At 33.6% G+C, this 15795-nt stretch overlaps 1 protein-coding gene across 1 annotated transcript; it reads left to right on the top strand.

The window, feature by feature from the left end:
* Nucleotides 1–314: 314 nt before the first annotated feature.
* LOC146909564 (calmodulin-interacting protein 111-like) lies at nt 315–10676 on the top strand. Its single transcript, XM_085724994.1, is given in 12 exon segments — nt 315–842; nt 942–1103; nt 1797–2581; nt 4244–4448; nt 5805–5829; nt 5832–6011; nt 7094–7557; nt 8867–9293; nt 9404–9484; nt 9598–9788; nt 9872–10043; nt 10222–10676. Coding segments are annotated over 11 exon segments (2970 nt in total). The 5' UTR covers nt 315–527; the 3' UTR covers nt 10007–10043; nt 10222–10676.
* The last annotated feature ends 5119 nt before the right edge of the window (nt 10677–15795 follow it).

Here is a 15795-nt window from a genome sequence, read left to right as displayed (position 1 = left end):
CTCAATGAAACTAAATTTTTTCGCTTATAGGAATGGTTTCGTTCCCTCAAAAAAAAAAAAAGGAATGGTTTCATGATAAGATCAACCGAAAAGTTTGAAATTCTATATATTCCAAAAAAATTCAAGTGTAAAATAGAAAAGTATTCTTTATAGAAAAAACAAAAAACACCATAAATGTTTAAAATGAAGAAAGAGTAAATAACGGACTCATTGAAATAAAGTATAGATTTTATTTTGTTAGTGTAAATAGACAACATGACTACGGTTAAATTCCTTAACAAAAACAAATGTGACTACGGTTAAAAAATAAACACACACAGAGACAGACACAGCGTGAAGAAGACTGAAGACATTCGAGCCATTAGCGTTCTTGTAAACCCAGTTGAGTTTAAAGTAAAACCCTACCGTGGGAGTGAAGGGTTTTACCTTGTATACATTCCTCTCTTCTTAACTTAACACACTCAAACCTCAACTACAAACAAATTCCACCATTTCTCTGTGAAAAAGCGCACACTCTCATTTCAACCATGCCTTCTTCAAATTCAAATTCAAAGCATAGCAGTAGCAGCAGCAGTAAGAAGCAATCATCAAAATCCAAATCAAGGTTACAATCGTCAATTCCAGATGCCGCCTCCACTCCAACACGCACCACCACCATTCAGTTCGACTCTCTCCTCCAACATGCTTCTCGAATCTTCCCTTCCTTCATTTCACATTCCGCTTTCGTCGCCGAAATCATCGACGTCGAATCCACCGATTCTCTTTCTAAAGGCGCCGCCAAAATTTGGCTTTCTGAGTCTTCTATGGTTGCTTCTTCTCTTGCTCCCGGTTCACTCGTCTCCGTAATTCTCTTTTCATCGAATTATTATTATGCTTCTATACTATGGTAGTTAGTTTATGATTGATTATTCCTGTTTTATATATTTTGATTCATTTTGTAGGTTTCTATTCCTTCTTCAGTGATGCCGGAATCGCACAATTTTCCTCTTACTTCATTGACTAATCAATGTGTCAAATGCTATGGATTGGATACATCTAAGACATTGGATGATGATATTGCTGGAAATTACTTTGTTATTGCAACGGTTTTGCCTTCTAAGAAGGTTAGTTTTCGCCAGCGGTTTGTTCAAATTCTGCTATGATATAGTAATATATAACGAAGTGACTCAATCGTGAAATATGATTGGATGAAGGTATCAATGTATTTTCATTAAACTCTTAGTCGTTTTGTATTGTGGAGGAGAATTTAGAAGGAAAAATAGTATGAGAAATGCATTATTAGTAATATTGTTGTTGTCGTTGTTGTTGCTTGTAGTAATTCTAGTAGGAAGGACTTGTTAATAATCAGATTTTATTTCACCATAATAGACCAATAGACAGGAAATGACAAAATAAATATAAGATGTTTTTGTTTACTTTGATAACTTGGTTCAGATTTTGGAACTTCTTTTTTCATTAATCACAATTTGTTTTTTTTAACCAAAGCCGGAAGTAGCACAATATGTTGTCCATACTGTAGACTACACTTGTTGAAGAACAAACAACAAAAGAAAATTACCTCATACACCTTTACCTTCTAGTTCTACTTTGTCTCAATCTAGAAAATTACTATGAAAAGGCATAAGACTAGGATTAACAAATAGCTCATTGAAGTTGCTGTTATTTTGCTCATTTGAAATATGATTGATTCATACTAGATAGTGGCTTTGTTTCTTTGATGTTTGATAATTATGTATAACAGTAGATCTATCTTTATCAAAATCCTACATTTTGTGATATTTATTTGGGTTTTGAAGGATGGAGCACGCCTCTCTTCGAATCTTTCATTTGCCATGGGACGTCCTCCTTTAGGAACATGTGTGTTTGTTCACCCAGTACACAAACAATCCTTGATATATAATTGCAAAGAAATATATCTTCAGCTGGCTACTTGTAAGAGTGGAACACCATTGAAAGTTAATAATTCCCCCTCATTGGACTTGTCTAAGTCAAAATCTCGTGTCCAATCTGAGAATGATAGTGTTGCGTCTCCTAAAACACCTTCTTATGGATCAAGGTTTTCTAATGACAGCGTGTATTCTTCCCCTGTATATGAAGATTCAGCATCAAGTGTAACCGATAATAATGGTCAATCGGCGACTTCATTTGATGTTAGCAAGGCATTAGGAAATGAAAGTTCCAAAAAATTACTAGAAACATGTGCGACTGGATTGTTATACTCTCATTGTTTATTGCTGGGGAATTTTGTGACTGTCCAAATGTTGTCTGAGTTTTTCATTTTCCGAGTGATGGACATTAAAAAGGTGTCAACTACCATATATGACTATTCATTGAATGGGAGCAGCAATTTAAATCTTAAGGATTCTGAAATGGCGGTAGAGAATGTGAATCTGGCTTTCACTGTCAATTGGGAAACAAAAGTATTTTTATCTTTGCCGTCAAATGTAGCATTTGAAGAGTCAATTCAAAGGGACTTATTGTGTCTGAAACTTGATAATATTTCTAAATTAGGTGGTCTATCTAAAGAAGAAATTCTTTTGAAGCGCATAATTTCTTTTTCATTGAATGATATTTTATCAAGGTATGTCTTGTCTATTTTATACTTTCACTTGTGTGTCATATAAAGTTGAAGACTTATTAATTTCCTTGCCATACATTGTGTGCTGTTTAATGCATCTTATTATGTTTGGTGGATTCAAGTATTGCTGACGGTAGACTATGGTTCCTGCAGCAAACTCTGTCTAATGTTTGAGATGAAGGCTTGACATATTCTTTATTTGGATTCTCTGTTGTATTTATCCCTCATAATTTCATAAGGATGTGGTTTAGGCTAGTGTACTGTTGGATCTTAGGTAGCACTAGCGTCCTTTTCTTTTGGTGCCACTCCACACAGAATCTCAGCTCTCTATTCATGTATGTTGGGTGGCAAAGCAAATACCCAATAGCCTCACCTCCAAACAAAGTAACATTTACTACATCCGTCTCTAAATATAGGATCTTATTGACTAAATCACAAGAATTAAGAAATTTGGTAATAATATTAAATTTATGAATTATGTTTTAGCCCCTGTAAAGTAAGTAAATTACAACTTTGTAAGTTTAGTTCCTACATAAAATTTATTCAATTTTAGTCCTTATTTTTATTAATTCTGTAAAAAGTAGTGCTTTTAGTCCCTGCATTTGGTCCCATAAAAGCAAAATAAAGACTAAATTGGTCAAAATTTATGTAGGGACTAACTTGATAGATCGTGAATTTTATAGGGGCTAAAAACTCATTTAACCTTAAATTTATTAACAATTGATATTATTTCTCCAAGGTTTACCGTTTAGGCGTGAGAATTAATTTATCTTCACCTAAAATGAAGTACATTTAGGCTATGTTTGGAAGTTTTGAGCGAAAGAGTGGGGGGAGTTTTGAGGATAAAGGAAAGAGTAAAGGGTATGAGAAGGGTGAGTAGCCCTCGACCTTGCCTGAGATTTTTTTTTTTTTTTTGCATTGGACTAAAACCCTCCAATATGGGGTAAAAAATGCATTAGGGGGGGGGGGAGCTTTGGAGAATTTTGAATAAATTTTCAAATCCTTTAATTCTCTTAATAATACTAAAAAAAATTACTGATAATTATTTTCATCCCATTCCCTTCAAAACACTCCTAAAAATGTGAGAGATTCCTATGTTTTCATTCCTCCCATTCCCTCCAATCCCTCCCCTCCCTTTTCCCTTCTATCTCCCAAACGAAGACTTAGGCACAAAGGCATGCACATCAGTAAAGGTGCTGCATATCAACTAGAAAGTGGTATTGAGCTCCTTCTAACGCTTCACCTCAGTGCCTTGGTTGTGCCTTTTGGCTTCTTTTACTGCACTGATTTACACATTTCTCATTTTGTATTCCCGTGGAAGAGAGCATTTAATACTTCTGCTTCAGAACAATTATGGAATATCCTCTGATCATATACTTGTTTGCTCATATTTTCTAATGGATTATTTCATAAAAAAAATCTGATTGGAAAGGGTCTTTGAATTTATGGTTGAAAATTTAGATATTTTATCCTTTTGAGTTTTAATATTTATGAGTTTTTATTCTTCCAAATTAAATATGAAGGAAAGCAATTATATACATTTCTGCCAGTCAATTATTGAAATTGTAGTTTGAATCTCTATTCTAATGTCTCACAAACTTCTATGCACATTTGCCAACAATTCCGCACTTATGCACTTATGTTTCTTGTTTTTGCAATATGTAGATTTGGTCAGCAGAATACCAGAGGGGTCCTTCTTCATGGTCCACCTGGTACGGGAAAGACTTCCCTGGCTCAATTATGTGCCCATGATGCTGGGGTCAAATTTTTCTCAATAAACGGACCTGAAATTGTTACCGAGAATTATGGGGAAAGTGAGAAAGCATTGCAAGAAGTTTTTGATTCAGCCATTCAAGCTGCACCTGCCGTGGTTAGATATTTTGCCAAGCGAGTGTGTTTCCGTATTTTGACATTTTGTGTTTGAATGAATAATTTATGCTCTTATATTGGTTCATACACGTATTAAGAGTTACATTTCACAACAAAAATAGTTATTAACTTTTCATTGAAGTTTAAGGCTTTTAATATTAACCTTAGCAAGTTAGCATTGTATTGGACTCAAGAGTTAGACATAGGTAGTTTTACTTATCTTGTTGGATTAATCTAGGAAACACTCCACTGAGATCAAGCAACAAGTGAAGTACACAGAGAGTTGCCCTCTCATAATTCTCACTTCTATTAAAACACACAATGCCTGTCATAATACTAATTTCTCTCACTTCTATTGGATATATCTGGATTCTAGTACAGCTGATCACTTTACCAGTAATTCCTCATTTTTCTCTAAATTGTCACCTCTCAAATCTCCACGTCATATCACTATTGAGATGGTTCCAAAGTCCAAGCTACTGGTGTTAGATAAGTTTCACCTCTTCCCTCACTAACTTTAAGTTCTGTCAATAGAATTGCCCAGTGCTAGACTAGTATCTACATTGAAAGTAAACACATAGTGCAGAAATCCGTGATATTTTCAAATTTCCGGTCAAAGCCAATGTTTTCAAATTCTGGGTTGGATGTTGTTCAATGGCCTGGTTTTGGGCTTTCACCAACTTTTCTTGATAGATAGAACAGTTTTCATGAGATGGAGTAGTTTTGTACATTGTTCTGGAACATAGCTAAGAGTTCCTCCAAACAACTCATATGCATGTTGGTACTGATAATTTCTGAATGTAATTTTATTTCTATCTCTTTCATACATGTTCTAAGACAGTATAATACAATCGATATCAATATATTTACAATGAGATATTTTCTGAAAGCATGTCATATGAATTGTGGTGCGTGTGGTGCTTGTGAAATTTGTGAAACACCTAATATTATAAGGCTTCATGATATATATAAGAATTGTGCTGTTGTCATGTTGGTCTTGATCAATCAAAAGAAGTCAAAACGTGGCCGGATGGCTGAAGATTTTTAAGCATTTAATACAAAATATTGTTAATTGTCGAAATGAATAAAATTTACAGGCATTAGTATTATATAAAATGAAAATTTAAGCATTTTATTGTCAGTGACCTGGTTTTTGTGTTTCACATTCTGATTTGGTTTTAGAGTTAAAAAGGCTAAAAAATATATCGAAATGTCATGTTTTGTTTGATTCTCTTCTATGATTTAAAATTCCTTGAACTCGCCAGGATTATCTTGAAATTTATTCTAAACTAATTCTTTATATTCTAAATTCTTGTATGTTGCTGAATCTCAATAATGGGATTTCTGTCACATACAGATATTTATTGATAAAATAGATGCAATTGCCCCCCAAGGAAAGATGGGGGTGAAGAGCTATCTAAAAGATTGGTTGTAACCTTATTGGGTCTGATGGATGGAATTAGAAGAAATGAAGGGTTAGTTGTGATTGCTGCTACTAATAAGCTTGACCGTATTGATCCAGCTCTCAGACGACCTGGAAGATTTGACAAGGAAGTTGAAATTGGTAAGATTTAAGTTAATAGCTCCGTATGAATAGCATGTTATTATCTTGAAATGCATTCCTATTCTTGTAAACATATGAATTTCTCTCCTAACTTCTGCCCGCACATTTGACTACAGTAAAAATATTATCTATATCACATTCTATGAGTTCACGAGCTCTAGATACAATATAAGAATCTGATATAGGGTTCTTAAGAGAGAAAATGCAAAAAACCAAGAGAAAAAGGAATCTTTAAAATGTTGATTTCTGAATTGTTGCCTGAGTATATGGGACTCGGTTATATTGTACAGGAGAGGCAGTTACATGAGATGTTGGTTATAGTTACTGTTACAGTATATGAAATATCTGATAATATCTTTATTATTATGTTAGATTAATCACTAATAAATAATATAATATCATAATAAACCCAAGTAAATGAGTCGGTTCTAAGATTAAAAACTGATCGTAAGAGATAAACTAAGATACTTGCACATAATATGTTAGAAGAAAAGCAGAATTTATGAGCAAATACACAATGGAAAGAACAGTTTTTAATCTTAGAACCAACTCCTTATCCTATGTTATAATTTGTTGTCTGGTTTCCCTATTTACATAGGATAAGGAGTAATAGGGGTTAGCATTCAGTCCTTGGTGTCAAAGTTACTATAAAATCATTATCATATTTCTTATTACTATTATTCTCTATATATATGAGTCCTAGATATATCAGCCATTCCAATATAAGGCAGCCTTTTTGCATTGGGGATATTAACAAACTAAAATTTCGCAAATACATGGCCATAAATTAAGCTTCTTTATAGCGTTGGGTTTCGATGTTATAAGCTTGTTTATATGTAATTCTACTGTATAAGTATATACTTGTAGGGCCCTCAATATCAAACTCACTCCTTGCAAAAACTTTAATCTTTTGATCAACATGTTATTGGAGCCTTTTCAAAATATATTATATAAATGCCCATAGTTCTTAACAGCGTCTAAAATTATTTATTTTTCTTTTTTAATCTGTTTTAAGTAGGACGATGGATTCACAGAATTCATTTACCAAACACCACTACCTTAGAATTCCATATGCAATGCAGGTGTGCCATCACAAGTGCAACGGGGAGATATTTTGCGCGTTATTCTCTGTGAAATAGATCACTCTCTTTCTGAGACACAAATTGAAGAGCTTGCCTCAATAACTCATGGATTTGTAGGTGCTGATTTAGTTGGCCTTCGCGATTGGGCAGCTTTTATTTGTCTACGACGTTATGCTGAACAGAAACTTAAGAAGACTTGCAATGCTAGTTCTGATGACATAACAAAGCAACCCACCCCATTGAAAAGTGCAACAAACTCGAGAGACCATTCAGGTATTATAACTTCGTCTGTTTCAGATATGTTGGTGGCCTCCAGTCTTTTATTACCTTCCTTCCTGATGGGAGAAACTTCTGAAATTATAGATGAGACGCCTGATCATGGTGAAGAAGAGCATATTTTGAAAGTGACTTTTGAGGATTTTCAGAAGGCTAGGCCTGAAATAAGACCTAGTGCCATGAGAGAGGTATGGTTAATGGCATAATTAGAATTTTGGGAGTCAGTTTTTAATAAAAAAATATCTCTCAGCGGGGGATATGCCTATTTGATTTGGGCTCATTTTGGTTTCCTAAATTTTTTCATAATCCCCTTCAATTCTCACATAATAAAATGCTCAAGCTTCCAAAATGTATAACCTGTCTCTTTGAAATCACTTGTACAAGTGATGTCAATTCTAATCAGATCCCCATTCAACTATAAATTGTGTTGGAAATCCCACCTTAATTGCGATAGGAGGTGTGTTGGTAATTCCACCTTAAAACCTTAAATTGTGATTTGCCCCTAGTTGCCTTATGTTGGCTTGTCTTTGAGGGGGTGGATTTAGTCCCACATCGGTTAGATAGGAAGCTTGATCAGAGTTTATAAAGAGGAGGCACTCCTCACCTTACAAGCCGGTTTTGTAAGGATGAGTTAGGCCCCAAATTTCAACATGGTATCAGAGCCTATCCAAGATCTACCGTTGTCGGGATTCCGCATTGCCACGCTTCATGCCCATTGGGTCTGAGCGTGAGGGGGTGTGTTGGTAATTCCACCTTAATTGCGATAGGAGGTGTGTTGGTAATTCCACCTTAAAACCTTAAATTGTGATTTGCCCCTAGTTGCCTTATGTTGGCTTGTCTTTGAGGGGGTGGATTTAGTCCCACATCGGTTAGATAGGAAGCTTGATCAGTAGTTTATAAAGAGGAGGCACTCCTCACCTTACAAGCCGGTTTTGTAAGGATGAGTTAGGCCCCAAATTTCAACAAATTGTCATTAGTCATAGTTTTGTAATTATAAAGGTAAACAATAGTCAACAAAACCTTAAATTGTGATTTGCCCCTAGTTGCCTTATGTTGGCTTGTCTTTGAGGGGTGGATTTAGTCCCACATCGGTTAGATAGGAAGCTTGATCAGAGTTTATAAAGAGGAGGCACTCCTCACCTTACAAGCCGGTTTTGTAAGGATGAGTTAGGCCCCAAATTTCAACAAATTGTCATTAGTCATAGTTTTGTAATTATAAAGGTAAACAATTTTGTAATTATAAAGGTAAACAATAGTCAACTTTTGGACTTCGGAATTGCCGTCTCAAGAAAAAAAATCTCTCTGTGATTGTGTTTTCATGATCTGCACTTGATAAAAAAGTATGATCACTTTATGTCAAAAGTCTAGTGAGTTATTTGTGCTATCAATGTTTTTTTCCGAAACAAAATGTGAAGAATAATACTGCGATGGTATCCCCTCAAAAAAAAAAAAAAAACTATCATGGTAATTTTTTTTCTTCCTTTTTTGTCTATGTAGGTGACCCTTGAGGTTCCAAAGGTTAATTGGGAAGATATCGGCGGCCAGAAGGAGGTCAAAAATCAATTGTTGGAAGCAGTAGTATGGCCCCAAAAGCACCGTGATGCATTCACCCGTATTGGGACTGATCCTCCAACAGCTGTATTGATGTTTGGGCCTCCAGGTTGTAGCAAAACCCTCATGGCACGTGCAGTTGCTTCTGAAGCAGGACTGAACTTTCTAGCAGTCAAGGGTCCTGAACTCTTCAGCAAATGGGTTGGTGAGTCTGAGAAGGCCGTCAGATCATTGTTTGATAAAGCAAGGGCAAATGCCCCAGCAATTATATTTTTCGATGAAATTGACAGTCTTGCTATAACTCGTGGGAAAGATGGTGACGGTGTTTCAGTGTCTGATAGGGTCATGGCTCAACTTCTTGTTCAATTGGATGGTTAGTAATGAACCTCGAGCCAGTTGAAATGTGAATGGTTGCTTATATAGTTGTTGGCCCTAAAATGACTTAATCACATTTTCTTTTAACCAAAAATTCATGTCTTGCAGGTGTGCTTAAAAGAGTTGATGTTATTGTCATAGCTGCTACAAATAGGCCAGACAAGATTGACCCTGCTCTTTTAAGACAAGGTATTGACCGTTTTGTTATTCCGTGTCTGTCACTGCAAGCACTGGCACACACACAGATGCACTAAGGAGATGAGTAGGTATGACTTTGATCAGCCTAAATATCTTATTTGCAGGACGCTTTGACCGTCTTCTATATGTTGGACCTCCAAATGAGATAGACAGAGAAGAGATATTTAGCATTCATTTGCGCAAAACTCCATATGATTCTGATGTTAGCATGAATGAACTGGCTCAACTGACAGATGGTTATACTGGGGCTGACATAGCACATATATGTCGACAAGCAGCTCTTGCAGCATTGGAGGTTAGTCATTCAGCATGATTTCTGATGCTGTGTTGACAAAAAATATATATATTAATATGTTAATCTTTTTGTGACATTATCAGGAAAACTTTGATGCTTCCGTTGTAACAATGAAGCACTTTAAGATGGCAATCAAACTGGTTCAGCCCTCAGAATTTCAGTCCTACCAAAAGCTGTCAGCAAAATTTCAAAGGGCCGTGTTCTCTGATGCGATATAAATGGCTAACTTAATCACATGCACTTACATCACATTTGGTAAATATTTCCTATTCCACCATGCATGTTTATAATATCTTATTTCTTTTGGAGTCTGTTCTGCATCACCATCAATCATATCAATCTGTAATTCAAAATCTTTATCGTGTCTTCCCTCTTTAATTAACACCCGGTAACCTGAAATGACTAATTATCTTGCGTTTTCATTACTCTGTAGGAAACCCATAAAACCTCGCGCATTGTTTCTCCATGACTCTATCAGATTCAAGCGGACATTTTCTGTTTGAGGACTGAACTTGAAGTGGCTAACCAGTGTATAGAGACGGGAGAATGGCGAATTTGAGTTTTTAGAAGAGAGAATGGTGACTTTGAGTGCATAGAGGAGAGAGAATGATGAATATTATGAAATAACAAGATGATTAAGTAGGGTGAGTAAAGATAGATAGAGATAAAGGTAGGCGACTTTAGCTCCCTAAAGTTAAGAGAGTTTCTCCCAGGGAGATTTTGACCATATTCAGTTTTGGTTCCTTTTCTTGTGGCAATTGGGAGGTCTAGGTTATATTTAGGTTTTTTGCCTTTTTTTTCACTGTGTAAAATTGGAAAATGATCTCATAAAGCTGAAATATCATTTTATCATTTTATTTGAATAAGCTGCAATGCACATTTTATGTCCCTTATGAGTGGAGGAGTATCCAGCAAAAACTAGCAGCATTATTAAACTGGTGAGGGTATGATCATGATTTCTTTCTTCTCTTTGGTTTCTCTCAGTTTATCTGTTTGACAGGAGGGAGCTTGCTTGCGTGAGTATGGCAACACTGCCATTTTCAGCAGTAACGAGCGATAAATTATTAAATGGTACCCCCCAACCAAGCATCTCAAAGCACATTCTTTGATGCAGCTCCAGGATACTGCAAACACCAAAGAAAAGAAAACTAATGCACATCATTGGCAGCATGAATATATACAAAAGATATATTGTGTTATCTTATACTAAGATTTTACTTATTAATGGATTAAAATTTTAAATAAATATATTTCACTAAATTTCTGAACGATAAGATTCTAATTTCTTCTTTTTAGGGATAACCATCTAATTGAATGGATTAAAATTGGTTTTGAAAATTTATAATATGTAGGATAAGATGAAAAAAATTCTATACGATAAAAGTCATTAATAATTCAATAAAAAAACTATTTTATTTTGAAAAAGTATACAAAGATGAACATTTTAAACAAAGCATATGCATTAACTTATAAAAAAATACCCACGTTGGTAGATCTGTAAATTAAATGCACCTCACACCTCATCAGTGTCAAAAACAAGAACGAGTAGAAGAAGAGTGGAGTCCACTTACTCAATGAGCATCAATCCTGTTTCAAAAATCCCAATTTAGAATTTGACTCCGAAAGATAAAAGATTGCTCGGGCAGTAATTAATTGAAAATGAAAAATAAATCAAACTTCCAGTCCACCAGGAAAAAATGCATAAATGATAAAATTGATATTTGAAACCGTAAACCTCGGTTATTTTTGTCCCTGAATTTTATATGATCTCCAACATGTTAGTCATTTTAGTCTGTACAACAAGTGTTTCTCGGTAGAGGGTATGAGCTGAATGTTGAATGCACATGTGTACGAAAACTCCTGCTATACCGTTGCAATGTTATAGGTATCATTTTGCATGAAAATAACTAAATTTTCAAATGGACTTAATTTGCATGTAGAAAATTTACAGGACTAATTTGACTGGTTTTATATTTTGTAATAAATAATTTTTCAACAAAAATGGCTTTTAATTTGATTGAAACTATAGTAATGTGACAAAGCATCAAAATATGTAAATATGTGAAGTGATACAATATTATTCTTCTCTTATATGAACGTCCCAATCTCATTATGTCTTATTCAGACACGGTTACCTTAAATAATCCGATTTATTTCATGACTAAGTTCGAATTCATGTTACACCCGATCTCTCAATAGGATTAAATGAGTCATTTGTTCATTTCACATTTATTAAGAAAAATATATAAATGAATGAGAGGGAAAAATGATTTTAAGTGCTCTTGTTAAGTGTTGGTGCATTCTACACTATCATAAATGCAAAATTGAATATATTGAATTGAGTGTAATGAAAGTAGTAGTATTGATTAGAATTATAATTAAAAAAATTAATTAATATTGTAGTGAAAAGTGAAATGAACCAGGTTATTTTATAATGATATTTCTTTGCAAAAGACTCGCTTATTGTGGGATGGGGGAGTAAAATATTTAGACATGTGAGCGATGTATAACCGCTACCAACCTGTTTATTGAACACTATAGTCTTATTTAACCATGTCCTACAATGAACTGGATTTGCCTCCTCTAAAATCATTACTCTTTTCAATTTCAATTATAAACGGATTTTTTTTTTGATTTATTGAACAACTAATGAATATAGTCTATAATATAGATCAGATATATAATTATTCAATAAACTTAAAAAGTGAAATCTTGTTTATAATGAGATCGTAGGAAATAGTAATATAAGAAAATTATTTATTAATAATGTAACTGCCAATAATTTGTTTTGCATATGCACGTAGTTTCAACCGTTGATATTACTCACCTTAGTCTCTAAAATAAATTGTTCACTTTTGAGAATTCTTGTTTTAATGTTAGTGAATTGATTAATTTTTCCAAATTTTTTATTAATTTCATAAAAGGAAATTAATTTTTAGTTTGAGGAAAGTAGTCCAACACGTTGTATAAAAAAGAGGAAATTCTACATTTCTAATTTTAGGTAAATAGATTTGAAGTGAATGGTATTTTTTTTATGAATATTCCTGGTATGAGAATAGAAAAGTAAAATAATATAAAGCCCATGAGATGAGAACAATATAATAAAGTGTGTCATAAATGCCAAAATGTTAATGATAGAAGATACACCTGTCATGATATTGGTATTTTTGAAGCTGAAAACATGGGTAGCACATGGGAATAGTAGTACTAGCACACTACCCTTATCATATTTGCTTTGATTCTATTGGTCCAATAGTACTGTTGTCAATGCTGCAAAAAGGAAACATGCACTTTCTAGGGACAATAATTGTGCCATTTCTTTTTGCTAATAATAGGTAGACAAACTTGATATCACTTCATGCGTCTTGTGTTTCGATCTCATGTTTGTTTAATGCAACCTGTGAGTGATGAGTGATTGGGGCATAAATCAATTTCTGCACCCAACAGGTATCCCACTTGCAACAGTTCCTTTCTGGGTATTTCGTGCTTTCTGTTCCAACTCCAAATAAATCATAAACTTCTTCACTTTAGTCCATTTTTTATGTATATTTGTTTTGGGGCCTAGCTAGTAATCTTGTGTCATTAATTTGTGACACTCATTGCTATTTGTCCCTTTTTTTTTAATTGTTTTCATAACCCACATGTTTGAGATGTAATTAGTTCCTTGAACTAAATATAAGTGAGTTTTGTTAATTATGGTGGCACGGTACTTCTATTAAAGCTTCAAAATGTAACTTTTGTTAAATTTGGATATGATTCTATCAATCTCACAATTAATTCAAACATGCATAATTGTATCCTTAGAAAGCACTAAAAATTACTCCTTCTGTTCTATGTTAGACCATCTACAATGGTGGGTCTTCATCTATTTAGCACCATATTAAATAGGCACCTCCATTGTGGAGTATAACATATAGGTGGCTATGGAGAAGAGTGGTTATGGAAGCACCCTCTTTCTCTTCATTTTTCATGGATCCCATTTAATAAATCTTAATAAAATAAATAATTTTTGTTGAAATGTAATGATATAAAATTATTGGTAGGACCTATTTAATAATTTCTTTTAATTTCTTGGGTTGGAAAAAATGGGTGCTTATTAAGTATTTCCGTAAAATGAGTGATGTGTACATATGAAATTAATCTAAGTACCCAATTTAAGGTCTTCTGTTGTGGATGGTCTTAGGTGTCTCGTTTGAATTTTACATTGTTATTAAAGAAATGATTAATAATTTTGTTTTAGTGGTAAAATATATATTATCATTTACTAAAACATTTTTATTAATTATAGTTATTGGAATAGTTATAGATGATTGAAATGTAAATAAATAAAAATATGCTAATGGAAAAGAATAATAAATGATATTGTAAAAAAGACAATAATATAATAAAAAAAGTAAGAAATTAGGTAACATCTAATTTAAGACGAAATAACACACTAAACACTCCCCATATAGTTGACCCTAGTTTTTTTAGTGAGAAAAATTCCAACTTCTCTCTAAGTTTTCTTTTTCTTTCACTTGTCGAGGAGGGGTGGTTTTAGGTCATTTTGTGACCTAGAATCTCCGCTCTACATCTTTTTCCCACTTATTTCAATCTAAATAAGTGATTTTCATATATATGTTTTTTCTTGTGTTTTTTACGTGATTCCATCGTCTTGTGTGACGTTGTTTGATTTCGCGTCTTGTTGCGATATTCATTTGGTTCATATTAAAAGATCGGCTTCGGTCGATCACGGATTCAATCAATGATTTGGAAGTCAACGTTGCGGTCCGGAAACATGGGTATTATGATGATTTAGATTTTATCATATTGTTTGTAGGCATTTTCTTGTTGTATGCTATTAACTTGAGTGATGTGAGTTTGTTTGCAAATTCACCCTTTACGTTTTTAACGATGTTGATTTTGATGTATTCTATCAATTTGAATGAATGAATATCGTTTTATTTTTGTAAAAAAGAAAAAATGAAGTAACACAATAAACTTATAAACATTACTATAGGTTTTGGATTTTAGATTTTTATATAGCAACTGGACAAATATAATAATGATAGAGCCATTAAATCAAGAATTATATGGATGTGGTTGAGTTTGAACCTAGATTTAATGACTCCACAGTTGTTGCACTTGTCCAATTGCCTTAGAAAATCTGTTAAGTTTCACTCATTAATTAAGGATTGTCCTTTTCTTATTTGAAGTCTGGACTTTTGTGTGTATTTTTAAATCTGGTCTAATTAATTAATTGCAAAAAAAAAAACTTTACCCATTAAGTTTCCTTGTGCATGTATCCTATCTCACACACAGCCAAATCAAATTATAACTTTGAAATAAAGGAAAAACACCAGCTCAACTTATTCCCTTTTTACAAAACAAAATTCCACAAAAGTGAAGAATCTTTGTATATTTCTCCTAATCTCTTTGCTAATTTCAACTCAACTTTTTCTCATGCACATTTTATCCTTATAGTACTCCATTCCAAAACTTCTTTTTACCATTTACCAAAGCATGTGATGCACGCGCCACTATATCATACTACCTAGTCAGTGAAACATGGATGTGTTTTTGTTGTCATGAATTTGGTAGCATATCGTTTTCAGCCTACTATAAATATATAGGAGAAATTGCATTAGAGCAATGCTATTTATTAAGAAAGATTTTATCAAGAAATTGTCTCGAAATTAATGTTAGCCTAAAATAAAATCTCGGCATGGAAATCATGGGGTGGTGGGTGTTATATATATATTTTTTATGAAACTTTAATAAACAAGATTAAAATCTAAGGGTGATTATTCGATGTCATTCTTGAATCCATCAAGAAAATCCATTTTTGATATCTAGCATTTTCCATTGCATTAACCTTTCCAAAAGTCTCTTTAAGTGACACTCACACATGTCTAGTTTTCTAAATACACTTAACTCTCATATACTCACTAGAAAATTGTGATTAGTATTTTTTTTCCGTCACACTTACGTCTCTATCTGTTATTAGCCAAAAAAAAACACTAGAACG

Source organism: Medicago sativa, chromosome 7 (assembly GCF_051527215.1).
Source record: "Medicago sativa cultivar Bolivia chromosome 7, Bolivia_mono, whole genome shotgun sequence".
Lineage (NCBI taxonomy): Eukaryota > Viridiplantae > Streptophyta > Magnoliopsida > Fabales > Fabaceae > Medicago > Medicago sativa.
Note: the sequence above shows the minus strand (reverse complement) of the source record. Positions and strands in the feature narration are given on the sequence as shown.